Source organism: Medicago sativa, chromosome 4, assembly GCF_051527215.1.
Source record: "Medicago sativa cultivar Bolivia chromosome 4, Bolivia_mono, whole genome shotgun sequence".
In the NCBI taxonomy this organism is placed as follows: domain Eukaryota; kingdom Viridiplantae; phylum Streptophyta; class Magnoliopsida; order Fabales; family Fabaceae; genus Medicago; species Medicago sativa.
In genome coordinates this window covers 101510395-101526445 of record NC_140752.1, presented here as the reverse complement: position 1 = coordinate 101526445, position 16051 = coordinate 101510395, and the positions used below count along the sequence as shown (strand labels likewise).

The 16051-nt window shown below is 34.0% G+C and overlaps 3 protein-coding genes across 3 annotated transcripts; 2 read left to right on the top strand and 1 right to left on the bottom strand.

Moving 5' to 3' along the window:
* Positions 1–4336: 4336 nt before the first annotated feature.
* On the top strand, positions 4337–10046 carry LOC146934845 (uncharacterized). The gene is made up of 9 exons (XM_085706783.1): positions 4337–4570; positions 4675–4868; positions 4976–5315; positions 5398–5436; positions 5524–5598; positions 5687–5746; positions 6337–6401; positions 9319–9409; positions 9797–10046. The coding sequence occupies exons 1-9, from the start codon at positions 4367–4369 to the stop codon at positions 9845–9847; spliced, it is 1119 nt and encodes a 372-aa protein (XP_085562909.1). The 5' UTR covers positions 4337–4366; the 3' UTR covers positions 9848–10046.
* Positions 8027–8548, bottom strand: LOC146934846 (uncharacterized). Its single transcript, XM_085701102.1, has 2 exons — positions 8261–8548; positions 8027–8087 (listed from the first exon to the last, which is right to left on the bottom strand). Exons 1-2 carry the CDS (start codon positions 8407–8409, stop codon positions 8027–8029), a joined length of 210 nt encoding a protein of 69 aa, XP_085557228.1. The 5' UTR covers positions 8410–8548.
* Positions 10047–12440: 2394 nt separating the features above from the next.
* Positions 12441–14517, top strand: LOC146934844 (annexin D5-like). Its single transcript, XM_085706790.1, has 5 exons — positions 12441–12576; positions 12718–13079; positions 13147–13362; positions 13461–13550; positions 14032–14517. The coding sequence occupies exons 1-5, from the start codon at positions 12501–12503 to the stop codon at positions 14233–14235; spliced, it is 948 nt and encodes a 315-aa protein (XP_085562916.1). The 5' UTR covers positions 12441–12500; the 3' UTR covers positions 14236–14517.
* The last annotated feature ends 1534 nt before the right edge of the window (positions 14518–16051 follow it).

Genomic DNA, 16051 nt, shown 5'->3' with positions numbered 1-16051 from the left:
AAGATAGTCATCCACTCGTGTGAATTGTTTAAATCAAAGAGTTTATTTAAATCATATATATGGGAGTATCAAAGGGTTTAAATCATATTTATGGGAGTGATGATTGTGGGAAGAAGAAGATGAAAAGGGAAATGAGTTTATGAGAATTGATTTAATAAGGTAAGGTATATTTGTGACTTTTTAATCTCAACCATTTATTTTTGATCTAATGGTTGAGAATCATTCTCATACTATACACCCTCCTTGCTCCAAATAAGTTACACTTTTATTGCAGTGCTTACACACTGAATCCTGATGTTGACATAATGATAATAAAAATGCCCAAAAAGAAAACGACGTCTAGGGTGGAGATAACTGGCTATAAGAACTATGCTATTTGTTAGGAAGATTTAGCTTCAGAATTTGCAAAATACATATGCACAACCCCCGAGCTCGAAATTTCAAGACACTGGGCACCATGCAGGGGCAGATCTGGGATTAAATTATTAGTGAGACTGATTTTTAATTTTTTTAAAGAAGACTAAAGATTTTGTCAAAATAAATTATACAAATAATAACATTCGTATTAATCGGTTCAAATCGTCAATCATTTTGTTCCTTGTGTAGTCAAGTTGTTTATATTTTAGTGAATTTAACTTTTTAATTATAATTTAAATGACATCATAAAAATGATAAAATAATTTAAATGAATGTTAAGTTCGGAGTAAAAAATCTCAATCAAAAATGGGTCTCCCCTTTGTATTTTTTTTTTTTATAGATTAGATAATGCTGCCATAAGTTGCAAAATCTTAATATATATTTTTATATAATTTATGTTGTTTATTTTATTCTTTGAAAAAATTAAGAAAAATGCAAACAGGAGAGTTCAACTTGAAAAAATTAAGAAAAAATGCAAAAATTGAGTGTTGAACCTGGGACATTCAGGTTAATACTCAAAACACACGCCACCAGGCCAATGCGATAAGACTACTTAATTTGTGAAATAAAAGATATATATTACATAAGATAGGCTTTGTATAAAAAAAATTTAAAAAAAATTGGGCTGGGCTGGTGTGGCTATTGCCACACCCAGCCCAACACAAATCCGCCCCTGGCACCATGTACCGTGCCTTCTTTCTTTGCATATCCGCAAGTTAGGTCTGACTTTAGACCTAATGAGTCAAACCCAAATTGATCAGTTATTCTTAGGGGATGTGTCCACACAACTAGAGTGATTATTGACTATTACTTTTTCCACTTTATGCTCCTCTTACGTGTTTTATTTGATTGCTAAATACTCTTTACTCATGTTATATACTTTGAACTGTTTTTATAGGAATTTTTGGGTTCTATAATCTAAAAACGTATTTTGACCAGATTAGTGGTCAGATTTTCAAAATAGTTGTGACATATTAAGATGACATAATTGAAAATGAAAAAAAAATAAAATAACTGCAAAGAGACAAGATACAAATTCTCAATAAACTGACTCATTTTATTAAGTGGTCAATAATTTCATAGTCCATTTACATTAACATAATGCTTATTACAACAAATTATTAGGTATCTAAAGTTAAATTTCTAGTGGAAGAAGATGGACGTGAAAGAAGGCTAAAGAACGGGTAAAATTAAATTTGTTGGGAGAAGGAGACTCTAATAAGCAACTTTACATCAAGTCAGAGGATGTCAATATGCAGAGTTAGACATTGCTTTTTGACCATTCATACAATTTCTACAAGATGAGAGAACTTTTTGAACGAAAGGCCAACAATGGAACATTATTGAAGAAAATTATAAAAAAGAAGAAGATAATGAGAGATGAAATGAGAATTTGTGAAGGATGAATGAGTATTTGTATGGGAGATTTGTGAAGAATGACTGCATAGAGTGTAAGGGTACATCAATGCATGTTCAAAAAATATGGTGATGTCTTGTTGACCAGTCAAGAGTTGTCGATCAACCCAAAAAAACACATGTGAGAAAGCCATCATTCATACTATGAACTAGTTCGTATTATATACTCTGAAATCATCTCAGAAATCTTCGGATTATATAATCTGAACTGGTCCAAGACTGTGTTAAAACGTGTACTCTGTAGGGTTTGAGAATCATCCAAATCAATTGTCGATTCAACCACAAAGACACGAGGACGATGGACAATATTGAGTATCGTCTTCCAGTTCAGTTCACCTAGATAAAGCTCAGGAACGACGACGACGTGAGAAACTTGTTTTCAATATTTGGACAGTACAATACTAAAAAGACTGGTCGAGTTGGATGCTTCCCTGGTCAGATCTTTTGAAGATATTCTGTAAAGTTTGATTTAGCCCAGGACCTACGAAGAACCTGGGGCATATGCATGGATAGACCATATGAAGATTTAAGTTTGGCTGATTCATGATCTTTTGTGTGTATTATGTTGCATTAAGTGGTTTAATTTATTATGTTGTTGAAATTGTTATTTTTAATGTATGTTGTTGAAATTAAATTTCATGTTCTCAACCCTGCCAAACCCTCCAAACCTTAAATTTTAACACAGTCTAGCTATGGTTCATATTATATAATCTGAATTCTTCTTAGAAGATTTCACATTATATAATATGAATCATCACAGAATGTAGTGACGTTACAAGCAATGTTTGAACGGTTTGTATGTAGTTACAATCTAGTAGTGTTTTATCTATACTATATATAAAGAAAATAGGGGATTTTGGGGTGGTTTTTTTTGTTATTCCAAATATACCCTTAAACAAAATTTCATATAATAATGTTATATTGTTGGTGTTATTAAAAAAGATAAGAATTTTCGTTATATTTGTTATATTGTTGTTGTCATTGAAAAAGATAAATACGGTTTGTTAAGTTTGTTACATTTGAAAGTCGCAATATCTATACTTATAATTTTAATCTATATCAAAAAAATTATATAAAATATCGTTTGTAATTTACATGAAAAATTTCTATAAAATATCGTTGATAGTCTACACGCATTAGCACAATAAAAAGGGCGGGAAGACGGACATGTGAGTGTTCGTCTTTTCACTTATGGCTATAAATAGTTTTGCATCCTTCAACATTTTCATTCATTCTTCAGTTTTCATTCATTCTAAATGGTTTTTGTTAGTTTTCAGTTGGGAGTGGTTCATGATATCATGGTCACTACTGACCATTCATGCGATCCCTGAAATTGTTGTGTAGTTTTTGTGGGGATTGTACGATGGTCAACAAAGACCTTCATATCAATTACAATACAATCTATGGGTTTTAGTATGTTTCGAATTGTATAAACCCTTCATTTAGTAGCTAATTTATACATGACACGATTTTTTCGTTAAAAAATATTGATTAAAACGTTTCTACGTCAATTAATATCATATATTTACTCAAGTTCATAGTAATTAACTTGGTTTTCATTGAAGGATAAATAAAGGACTATGTATGTAATTAGTCGCTTGACTTTATAACCTCAAGAGATATAGTTTGAATCTCAATTGGGACGACCGTAATTTGGTCATCAATGTCATTATTATTAATAAAAATTTCAAAAGAAATATGATATTAGTTCCTATAAAATTTTAACATTTTCATTGAAAGGATAAAATAAAGAATCAAATATGATTTTAGATTTTTTTTTACATATTTACATATATATTTTTAATTTTAAAATATATGCTATTTTTAGGCATAACATATACTCCATCCAATCATATTTATAAGCAACTTTCCCTTTTTTAGATTCATTAAATAAACTGATGTATTTGAACTATATATAGTCTTGATTCATTAGTTAATTAATGAATCTAAAAAAGTAAAAGTTGCTTATAAATGTGACCAGATTGAGTATTTAAGATTGGGATAAAGGTAAATTTGTGTCTTGGATTGTGAAAAATAGCAGGGTTCGTGCATTCTTACAAAATTTATTTGAATTTTCTGCTGTAACAGATCAGGACCATTCAATCTAGATTAACGGCTAAAATCATTCAACTGTGTTAAACTAATGTGTAATCTAAGTCGTCTGTTCTGGTACCAACGACTGGGATTTGTTACTGCGTCAAACTATGTGCTTTTCTAGAGCACCAAATCCTAATCCAATTTTGTAGGACTAAAAATAGTGATTTTTGTTGATGGAACAAGAAACATAATTATGGAAAGAGAAGTGTTATTTGAATAACCATCTGGTTGACAACGTATGAGACAAGCATAATTTACAAAGAAAAAAATAGATATTTTTATAAAAACTAAAGCAACAAGAGATAAAATAAAAATAATGTGAGGAGAAAGTTGTCACAAAATGAATTTTCAAATATCATTTTTCTTCTAGAAAACATATTTAATCTAAAAATTGAAGATGTAAATTAGTTACAATAATAGGATCCCGTGGGGATGTATGGAAGGAAGTTGTGGGAAAATGAGGTGGTGTGGAAATGCAACAAGTTCAATTGCAATGGCAATTACAATATCAACAAGTGGAGTGGGCGTGCCGTCTTCGTCGTCGTCGACGTCGTCATCGTCATGGTTTTGCTGTTGTTGGAAATGGAAACTGTGCCACAACAACACTACTTACCCAGTAACAACAACAGCAACAACAACGGTAAGCTTTATATCTCTCTATATTCAATTCAATTGAGAACTTGAAATCTTCATTTTGTGTCCTCATTCAATTCAATTTAATTGTCCATACATATGATAATAAAGGAACTAGTTTGGCCATATCGCAATAATCGGAATGTGATGAAGAAGAAGAAGGTGCGTTGTCTGAAAAAGGCAGATGTAAGTGAAGGACGAAGACGACAACAGGGCTTTGAATTCGATCCTGAGCTGCGGTCGGTGCTTGAACTTGCAACCGACTCCGAGTTGTCTGAAATTCAAACTATCCTTTTCGGCCCCAGGTGTTTCTTTTTCTCAGTGATAATAATAATAATAATAATTTCTCTCAAAAAAATACTAATAATAATAATAACAATTACTGACTAAGTAAGTACTTATCAATTATCAGCTACTTGAGTCCTTTGCTTAAATCAATCACAAGTGCATCAAGTAACATGGATCCATCCATGATTGAACATGACATTCAACTACGCCATCACTTTATTGAGACTCTCGAGTCCCGCTTTTTCTTCCTCGCTGCTGATGCCGGTTCAACATTAAGGGGTTGGAGGCCTTCTTACAGAAATGTCTTGCTTCACCTAACCTCTAAATTGAATATTCCTTGCTCAACCCAACTCCACACTCACCACCTTGAACTTGAAATATTCCTCCACCTTTTACACTTCAACTCCCATGTATCCGCCTCCTCTCATACTCAATGGAAACACTTTCAATCTATTCTTTTCAAGGTTCTTACTAATTCTCATTCACTTTTTATCTCATTGTCTTTTCAATTCCCAAATTTAACTCATCTTTTCTTTCCATCCCCAGGGAGGTGGTATATTTACGTTGGCGAAGATATATCAATTGGTAACACAATATATCCCTCTTTTATTTATTCAATATATATAAATGTATCTCAAAATACATCATTCATGACCATATGATCACTTGTAGTTGGCGACCAAATTATCTGGGAAAATGCTTGTAGAAGCTGCTAACTACCAGGTTAAGAAAGAGTTATTGAAGAAGGTATACATGGGTATTGCTGCCTGTATTGCTAACGCGGCCAATCTTTCTCAACAATAACTTATACATATATTTTACACATGATTTCCAGGGTGGACAGGTAGCTTTGATCAATCTAGAATCCAGAGCTGCTTTGCTTGCAGCAAAACAGGTGCCTTACCGCACAATTTCATATGCTTCTTTTGTTGTCAATTTAATTCAAAGGAATGTATTTTAGCGGCATGAATGTTCTAAATATTTCCAGATCGATAGATAAAACGGATTCTTTGAAGACTAAAGATATTACGTTGTAACCAATATTTTAGAACTTCAACTTCTTATGTATCAGTTAAATAGCCAAATTTAATGAGTTTAAATTTAGACCCTTTGTCATCCTAGCACCTCATTGTAATATGTGGGAGTACGGATTCACTCTTAGCATCAATTTCTTTACATGGTGTTGTGGACAAAGGGTTTAAATTATTACATATGTAAATACATGGTTCAGCCAATTTATTATTTCTGAATCTACTTAATCTTAATCTTTATACTGCTGTTTGGTTCTGATATGAAAGAAAAACAGGGTATATTTCAAGATAAGAATAATGATTTTTGGGTAGCTATAACAGCAAAAATAGTTGTTTTCTTTGTCTGTTACTCATGTATGTTGATTTTATTTTTTCAAAAGTAAGTTAGTGTTTCAGTTTGTGTTGATTTTATACTATATTTATTATTTATTATCTGATGTTTGATCTGTTGTAGGGTTTTCTTGGTGCTGCGTCAAGATATCTTGGTTTTAGAAGCATGCTCACATTACTTGGACCTGTGTATGTCCTACATCTTGTTTTAATGACTTCAATTTGTAGCAATTTTCTATTTGTGTACACTAATTTTTCCTTTAATTGAATAACAAATGGAGAGGGGGGATTGGAGAGAGAGAGAGGGAATGCTAGGATTACGACAGAATCATGAGAATGTGTAATCATGGGGTAGGGTAACCGTAAGAGGGTAGTTTTTGGCATCTTAGGTCTCGGGTGGTGTAGAGAGTGTGGATCTGATTCTTCTCTTAGGTTGTTTTCTATTTTCCATTTTGTTCTCTGTAATTCACTTCTGCAAGGAGCTAAGCTCGATCCATTTAATTTTTATTTTATCGTTTTTCTTCATTCCTAAACATAGGAAGAGGACATATCCCTATTGTATATAATGAAGAGAGGACATATCCTCTGTTCCAGTTCTTGCAGAATTATTTCGTAGTGCTTATCTCTTATTTCTGTGCTGGTTCCTATCGACATAATTTCTTTTCTTTCTTTCTTTTTTTTTTTTTTTTTATCTTGTTAGTTTATCGATCAGTTTAGTTTACCTATGTTCCTTCAGTGATTGAACATAGAAAGTGGCCTTGAAGAAAAATGCTGCAGTGAAATATGGCATTTCTTTGTCTAATTTGGTCCCCCTTTTCTGCTGCTACTTGAATCAGACTCTGATTTTCTCACTTGGTTGAACAGAAACGGGCAACTTTTGAAAGTGGGGAATAAGAAAGGAAAGAAACTTCTAATTCTTCTACTTTTTTTTTCCTTCTCAAGTTAAAACAATTCAAGTTGAAGGGGAAATTTTACGTGACAGTTGTAAGACTGATGATGTTGTATGGAACATAGTGTTGGGCATTGAAGAACCAACACGAAAATAAAATAAGCATAGCAGAGATGAGAATGTTTCGTTGGATGTGTGGTAAGACTAGATGGGTAGGGTTAGAAATGAAAATATTAAAGAGAGGGAGTTGGGGTAGCACCTATAGTAGAAAAGATGATGGAAAATAAGCTTAGATGGTTTGGGCATATAAAGAGAAGACCTCTAGATTCGGTAGTAAGCAGAGTAGATTAGATGACAGATAGTCAAATCACTAGAGGCAGAGGAAGACCTAGAAAAACTATAAGAGAAACTATTAGGAAAGACTTGGAGATTAATGAGTTGGACCCAAAATATGGTTTATGATAGAACAGTCAAGTGCTTGGTTTATGATAGAACAGTCAAATCACTAGAGAGAAACTATTATGGCATAATTTGATCCATGTAGCCTTCCCACTTAGTGGGATGAGGCTTGGTTGTTGCTGTTAAAAAACAGTCAAGCGCTTCTATACAAATTAAGTTAACCATTTTTTCTTGCTTCTCAAGTTTTGCTTTTAGCTGAGTTAATGTTGTGTTCTGGGGTAAAAAAGGGAAAAGCTTAACCCCTCACCCCTTTTCTCATCCTCATCCTCCACCTCCCTCAACCCCACCCAGTCTACAGTTGGCAACTAATACCAATGGGGTAAATTTGGAAGCCCATTGGCGTCCACCCTCCCACAATGTCACCTTCCTCCTCTGGCACCCCAACTCTGACACCATTGACAGTATCAAGAACAACGCCAGTGACTCAACATCATCATTGCGTCCCCTACTACTCGACTTAATTCTATCAAATCTCTTCTTTCAATTCCATCATCCTGTCGTTGCATGCGTTCTTTATCCGTTTCTTCCTCTCCTTAAATGTAACCCCCTTTTGGATCACCTAAACCACCGACACCTGCTATTATTATGCCTGCTTCCATTTTCGTCTCAACATTTTCCTCGTGATCACCCTGTCGTAGCTCAAATTCCCTAAATTTGTCTTGTCAAGATCCAATGATGACGACAACATTGATGTCTTTACCTATGAAGGGAGAGTATCATCATCTCCATAAAAGAGACTATAAAATTTTCGGCATAACTGGCGCTGTCATTTGCTTGGGTATATTTGCACTTGCAGGCTTTGCCACTAAAACCCTCGTCCAGGCAACGAAAGTCAACCGTGAATGTCATGATTGTGGTGTGAGAACATGTTTGGAACCCTCTAACCTTTAGGGTTTATATACAATATGGATTATAACCTGCTATCTCTCCGACGACTATGGCAGCAGTGTTGGGAAAGGGGAGGGGTGGCCAAGAGTCATGTGCGGGATGGAGCGGTAGTGTGTGATTGTGGAAGGGGCCGCCGTGAAGATGGAATGGTTGCCCGGAGGAGGGGCAGAAAGATAAAGGTGGAGGGAGGAAGAGAGAGAGAAAGAGGGGGGTATGAGTCGTATGACCATTATACCCCTGGTGCACCTATTTAATTTGGATTGTGTTAGGATATAGGATAAAGATGAGTTTGTTAGGATATGGTAAGGTAGGGAAGTTGTTAGTTAATGGGGTAGTTAGGATTATCATGTATAAATAGGGAGATTTTGTGTGGAGAAAGGAAGGATTCGTACTAGTTTAACATTTGATTAAAAGAGCAATGACTCTATTGTAGAGAGGGGGAAGCCCTCGGAGGAGATTTTTTCCTCCTATTCTTTCTTATTTTCTCAACAAAAGTGTTATTTCATTAATTCTTTTCAATTCTTGGGTTTCTAACAGACTGTTAATTAAAAAATCTGTAGATCTAATGTGTTATGGATGTTATGCATCCAGTAAACCATTTTTTATTTGTGTACCATATGGTGCCTTGCTTTTATTTCTCTTCATGTCCGATGGAGCATTTTTTATTTTATTTCACTTAGTCTGATCAGTTGCTAGACAACTTTTTGTTGACTTGTCAATGAACTCCGTTTATCATTTTTTTTTTCCGGTACTTTGTACCATTAAGATTTGTCATCTGCAAATCTATTCCCTCTTTGCTCTCATGTTTTATTATTGTTTGTGGCATTATAAATGAGTATTTCTGATCGTTTTATTTGGCATTTGGAACAGGCTTTGGGGAACACTTCTGGCTGATCTTGTCATTCAAATGCTGGGAACAGATTATGCTAGAATCTTGCGAACAATTTATGCTTTAGCTCAGGCAATATTTTTGTGCTCTGTTCTAAAGTCTAATTTGCCTGCCGGACTTGATATGATTTTCTTTGTGTTGTGCTTCTTTGGTGATTTATTTAGGGCACTTGTGGTATTGAATACCCCCCCCCCCCCCCCCCCCCCCCCCCCCCCCCCTATCTCTTTCAAATTTGCCTCTCAAACATAAGATAATTATTTAACTTTGAGGTAAAATATTATATTGGCATAGCTATCTGGTTGATATGCACAATAACGTGATGATTTTGCTGCCTATTTTATGATAGAATCAGTGCCTTTTGATTTTAAATTTTCATACAAAAGAATAATTATTATTAGCTGCGAAGTATTACTTGCTAGTTGTCTGACTTCCACTTCTGGTTTTTTGTTTTCGCTTCAGATTCGAGTCATCCGCACGTACAAGCTACCATCTGATATTGCTGAGGAATAGTTAAGTGGTTCCTTTCAAGGGTGGGGATTGTGGAATATGTTGGACTTTGAGCTCGTTGAAAACTTTGGAGGATAGGGACGTGTCAGTAAACGATTCTAAAGTAACACAAGCACCACACTTAAAATTTGTAAATATGTTAATATTGGTCTAATAGTCTTTATGCCTACTCTTTTGCGGCTGAATTAATCATTCCTCTGAAGATTTATTGGTTTTTAGTAAATAATTCAAAGACTAAAAAAAAAAGTAAATAATTCAAAGATGGAATAATTAATTTTATAGTGAGGGTAAATTGTAGTAAATTAATAAATATGTTTACGGCTTTTTGAAAGTTTGTTTCATTGAAAACATTACATGTTTTAAATTGTAATAAATTATAACGGGTAACTATGGATTTTAAATAATAGTGAGGGTAAAACCGGAATAAAAAATTATAAGTTATAAGTTTAAACGCTATTTGAAATAGTGTTTGAAAAATAAGATATAAGCTTGTGATAAGATGATATTTACCAAACAAGATTTTTTTTTAGGCATACGAGCTCACAATGATATAGCAAGAAGCATTAAAGGCGGCTTCTGGCGTATTTTAGAACAACATAACTCTTTGGTTCTATTAGAGAGTTTGAAGAGAGGGTATGAATCTTGAGGTAGTGGAAGGGAGGGAGGGAGAGGGAAATATTTTCTCTTATTTAAGATAGTATATTTTGTAAAGAATGGTAAATAAATGCCGATGATTATGTATTTTTAATTTTAAAAGTGTTGTATACAAAATTTGAAAAGACATTTCAAGTAAAGTGACAAGATAAAACCAATAGTTACAAACTGATTTTTGATTTTGTAAGAGACTAAATAAAGTCACTAAAAAATGAAGGGTTAAATATGTTTTTGTCCCTATAAAATTTGGAACTTTTAAGTTTAGTCCTTACTTAATTTTAATAGGTTTTTTAGTCCCTACAAAAATATTACTTCTAATTTTAGTCCCTGTTACAACAAAGTTTGTTTAATTATCCTTAAACTCTTAATTTTTTTAACGATTTTTTTGAGACAAGTTTAGAACATTATGAAAGGTTCATTAACTAAAATTTAGAATTTTTTAACATGAAACAAATTAAATATGAATTTTTTTAAATGACAAAAGTTAAAGATATAATTAACAAAATCTGGACGTAGAAATCAAATTTTGCGACAATTTTTTGCAGAGGAACTTTTAGTAATGTTCTTAACACGTTTGCAAAAAATTGTTTAAAAATTCAAGAATTTAAGCATAAATTAAATAAATTTGAATTGAAAAGGGACTAATACTAAGTGCAGAATTTTTTTTAAGGACTAAAAGAACTATTGAAATTAAGTAAGGACTAAACTTAGAAGGTCTCAATTTTATAGGGATCAAAAACATATTTAACCCAAAAAAAATCCCTTTGAGAAATGATATTTGAACATCCATTTAGTGACAACTTTTGCAACAACTTTCTCTCTCATACTCACATTATTTTTTATTTTATCTCTCTATTGCTATGGTTTCCGTGCCAAATACCACTTTTTCCTTTGTAAAGTATGGGGTTCCACTTGTGTAACATAGTGGGTTTTTATGTTATATAACATTGCCCAATCAGGGTGTGCCACATGGCACACCTTTTTTTTAAAAAAAAAATTCAATTAAAGAGAATCAGAAAACAGGTGAGAGTGGAAACCAGTGAAAACTCAAAAATTTTCTCTTCTCTTCTCCCTTACGACATCAGAACCCACCACCTACCATCAACTTTTCTCCGCCACCGCCCACACCATCCTCCACCGTCGTCCTCCTCTCTGTCATCGACCACTGTTCCTCTTCTGTCTAATTAGCATCATAGCATCTCTGTCTATTTTGAAACGTTCCTTCCCAAAATTTGGCCAAAGTTTTTTGTTGAAGAAAAGTACTGAATATGCAAATTTCCATAACAAGAAATTACTAACTCTAAGTTCTCCACTTGTCTGGATTAGTAAATCCGGGTAAGGAAACTCGGCACAATCAGTTTCCAATTCCTTTTGAATACAGTTTTCATCAATGTCTTCTAAACGATGAAGCTTGTCTTGAACTCTCATGACTAAATTTGGAGAATACACAAGATCTGTGGGAAGACATTAAGTTAATGACGATTCTTAGTTTCAAATGGACGGCGGCGGAGTGAGGTGTCGGCGGTGGCGGAGAGAAGTTGATGGTGGGTTCATGTCGTTTGGGAGAAGAGAAGAGGAATGCATTTCTGAGTTTTCACTGATTTCTACTCTCACATGTTTTCTGATTCTCTTTAATTGAATTTTTTTTTTAAAAAAAAGGGTGTGCCACAACATAAAAACCCACTATGTTACACAAGTGGAACCCGTAAAGTATGGTTGTTAAATAAGTTATCACCAAATTGGTTTTTCAAATAGCACTCCTCTTAAAAAAAATAAAAAAAAAATAAAACTCCCGAATATGGGACCCTATTGTGTAGTGTACACCCACCTGTGAATTGTTTGGTTTTTCGACATTAAGAAACAGTCGTCATCTCATCGAAGTGTTAGTTGGCGATTTGGTGAACCAATAATATATAGTATAATATAATTTTGGGTTGCGTTTAATTCACGCACGCATTTATTTTGTTGCCTTTGATTTCCGTCTGCATTTGGATCGAAGAAGATGTCTACCGTGAATGTACCCCCTATTCCTCCTTCCCCCAGAGACGATGCTATGCAACTTCACCGTGCTTTCAAAGGTTCCTTCTTTGGTTTTCATTTCTTCTTCTTCTTCTTCTTTAACATCGTCTTTGTCAATCATCATCATATTAATTAATCAATTAACGCCATGCCTTCTAATTCTAATTCTAATTCAAATTCATTCTGTCATCTTTTATCAGGATTTGGGTGTGACACCAGCGCTGTGATCAATATACTTGCTCATAGAGATGCCACTCAGCGGGCCTACCTCCAACAAGAATACAGAGCTACCTATTCTGAAGATCTTCTCAAACGCTTATCTTCTGAGCTTTCTGGCAAATTGGAGAATGCTATTCTTCTTTGGATGCATGACCCTGCCACCCGCGATGCGATCATCCTTAAACAGACTCTGACCGTCTCCAAAAATCTTGAAGCTACCACTGAAGTTATATGTTCTCGAACTCCATCCCAGCTCCAATATTTAAGGCAGATTTACCATACTAGATTCGGCGTTTATCTTGACCATGATATTGAAAGAAATGCCTCTGGGGATCATAAAAAGGTACGAATTCTTCTTTCTTTACTTGTAATGTTATATATTTATTTATTTATGTCAAAACATTGTCCAGATTTTACTTGCATATGTAAGCACGCCACGCCATGAAGGCCCCGAGGTTAATAGAGAAATGGCTGAGAACGATGCCAAGGTTCTTTATAAAGCAGGTGAGAAGAAACTGGGAACTGATGAGAAAACTTTTGTGCAAATATTCAGCCAACGGAGTGCCGCACAGTTGGCTGCCATAAATCATTTTTACCATGCCAACTATGGTCATTCATTGAAAAAGGTATTCTATTCTATTCTAACCACTTTAAATTTATACCCTTAACCATAGTCTTCTCTCACTCTTTATCAACCGCCACTTATCCAAGCTGAATTCATCAGGCAATAAAGAATGAAACATCAGGGAATTTCGCTCATGCACTTTTGACAATTGTCCAATGTGCCGAGAGTCCTGCAAAGTATTTCGCAAAGGTATTCATTCCCTCCTACATTATTTTCACCTTGATGGAGACTAATACAATTTGCATTCTCTTATGATTCTTCATCTTTCAAGAATAAGTAAACTGTTGAAGCATAAGATGCTTATGTTAGACTTATTGTTAAAATAATTTTGGGAAGAAGGAGCAACTTGGTTGCTTTGAAACTAGGATACTTAGTTTGTTTGTGCGTTTTGCTGTGTATTACTGAAATTATAAAAATGAAATTTTATTTCAAAGTATGCTTTAATTTTCCTAAGCTTTATTGTATTTATTTTTATCTGTACAACAACGTGCTGGATGTATTCTAGTGACATTCCTTTTCTCACTGAAAGAAAGGTTGGTAATGTTAAGTGTTAACGCTAAATTATGTGGTTGTTGGTTGTTTTTAAGGATAGAGGGAGCCTCTTAAAAATTTTATTGCCAGGATAATTAAGGAGATAAGCATGTCTTAACGTTTGCCACTATGTATGCAGGTCCTACGTAAGGCAATGAAAGGTCTGGGGACCGATGACACGAAACTTATGAGGGTGATTGTAACCAGGAGTGAGATAGATCTACATTATATAAAAGCTGAATATTTAAAGAAATACAAGAAGACGCTGAATGATGCAGTTCACTCGGAAACATCTGGCCACTACAGGGCTTTTCTTCTCTCACTTTTAGGTCCCAACCAGTAGCAGTCCAAATGCATGTTTTGTGTGGAGTAATTTCACCTATGTTGTTGAATAAATGAGCACTTCCAATCTTTTCTTTATTGATATTGTAAATTAAGCAGTGCTCTGTAAGTAATATGTACACAAACTCACTCGGTATTATCTGCTTGTCAGTTACAGCATATTGCACATATATGATGGTCATTTTGTATATGTATGTATCTATATATGCATGGGTTTATATTTAGTATGTATATCAGCGTTGTTTCCGTTGCCAAACATGGGTAATTTGATTTGATTTCTCTACATTCTGTTTCTTTTATATTTTTATTGCTTAGACAGAATGTGCAGGTTCACTTGACTGAGGACTGATTATCAATTTCAGTTCCACAATTAGCATGGGAATTACGAATGAAGTGCGATTTTTTTTTTTGTTCTTGGAAGTGTTATTTCAAATGCCTAAGAAATGGAACACTAGTAATCTACTGTTTTTTTATTTACATGACAAATATTAGTTGTTACGGTTGTTGTTAGAGTATAGGGAGTTGAACTTATGAGTTATGACCTTATTATTACTCTAACTATATGTCTTTAACTAAGCTACCTTATCATTTCTACTACTCAACCCCTAATACATGATTTCTTGAGATGATTTCCTCCATGTAAATCATGTATAGGGAATTGAACTTATGACCTTATCTTTAACTAAGCTAAATGATAGAAGACATTGGTGAGCTAAAGGACGTTGGAAGAGGAGGGTCTCAAGTTCATATTGGTTATGGGGCATTTCCCCTTCCCCACCATAGATTATAACCTGAGTTTCTGGCAACTCCAACAAGGCCACAATTAACAATAATTTCTTAAAGAAAAAACATCTAACAGTAATAAAATCAATTGCATCAACATGTTTTCCAAGCAAGCATTCACCACCATCTCCGGAGTCTGTTTCTTCGATCACAACTTGTGGTTGCAAACAGAGGATTGCCACTACGACTAATATATTCAGACCATCATCTACAACCTTATATATAGAACCAAATCACGAGAATTAAAATTAGTATTGCTATAATATTAAGGGTCATGTTAACCGGTGGCCCCGGGGCACTGGTTAAGGAACCTAAAAAAAGAAATTTTAAAATGAAAATAACACTTTTTATGTTTTTGAGGAGTTGACAACACAAGTTCTAATGCAATACTTACTACATTTGCTTTGTTAACCAGTGCCTCGGGGGCACCGGTTAACATTACCCTAATATTAATTAGAGCCATGCTATATAAAGCGAAAAAATAAATCACGAAATCCACAAAAGGTGTATTTCAGTAAAGGTGAGGCCTAGGCTGCCTTTGAAAACTCATGGACAATTTACCCAAACCAATAGGAAATAGCCATGTGTCCTCCACTATAACAATCATATTTACTATTTTATTTTACAAAAATTTAACATGTATTTTATTATTTGCATATTCACCCATTTTTAAATTAATGACATTTTACAAATTAAACCATCAAATTAATTAAACTTCCCCTCCAATCCAATCATCACTCTCCAATTTTTTTTTTAAACTGATTTCATCTCATTCATTCATCCTCAACAATTTCCCCTCCAATTCAGTTGAAACCGCAATTCGAGGAATTGAACCAAAGTTAAGAATGGCTTTGCAAAAATCATTATTAAAAATTAAAATAGTTGTTATAACCCCTAGGATTCGAACCAGGGTGCTCACAATAACCAGAATCTTAAATCCAAACCACTTGAGCATTACATCTTTTATTAAATTATTTGGATTGCAAATATATGTTATTAGTGAGCAATTATATATATATATATATATATATATA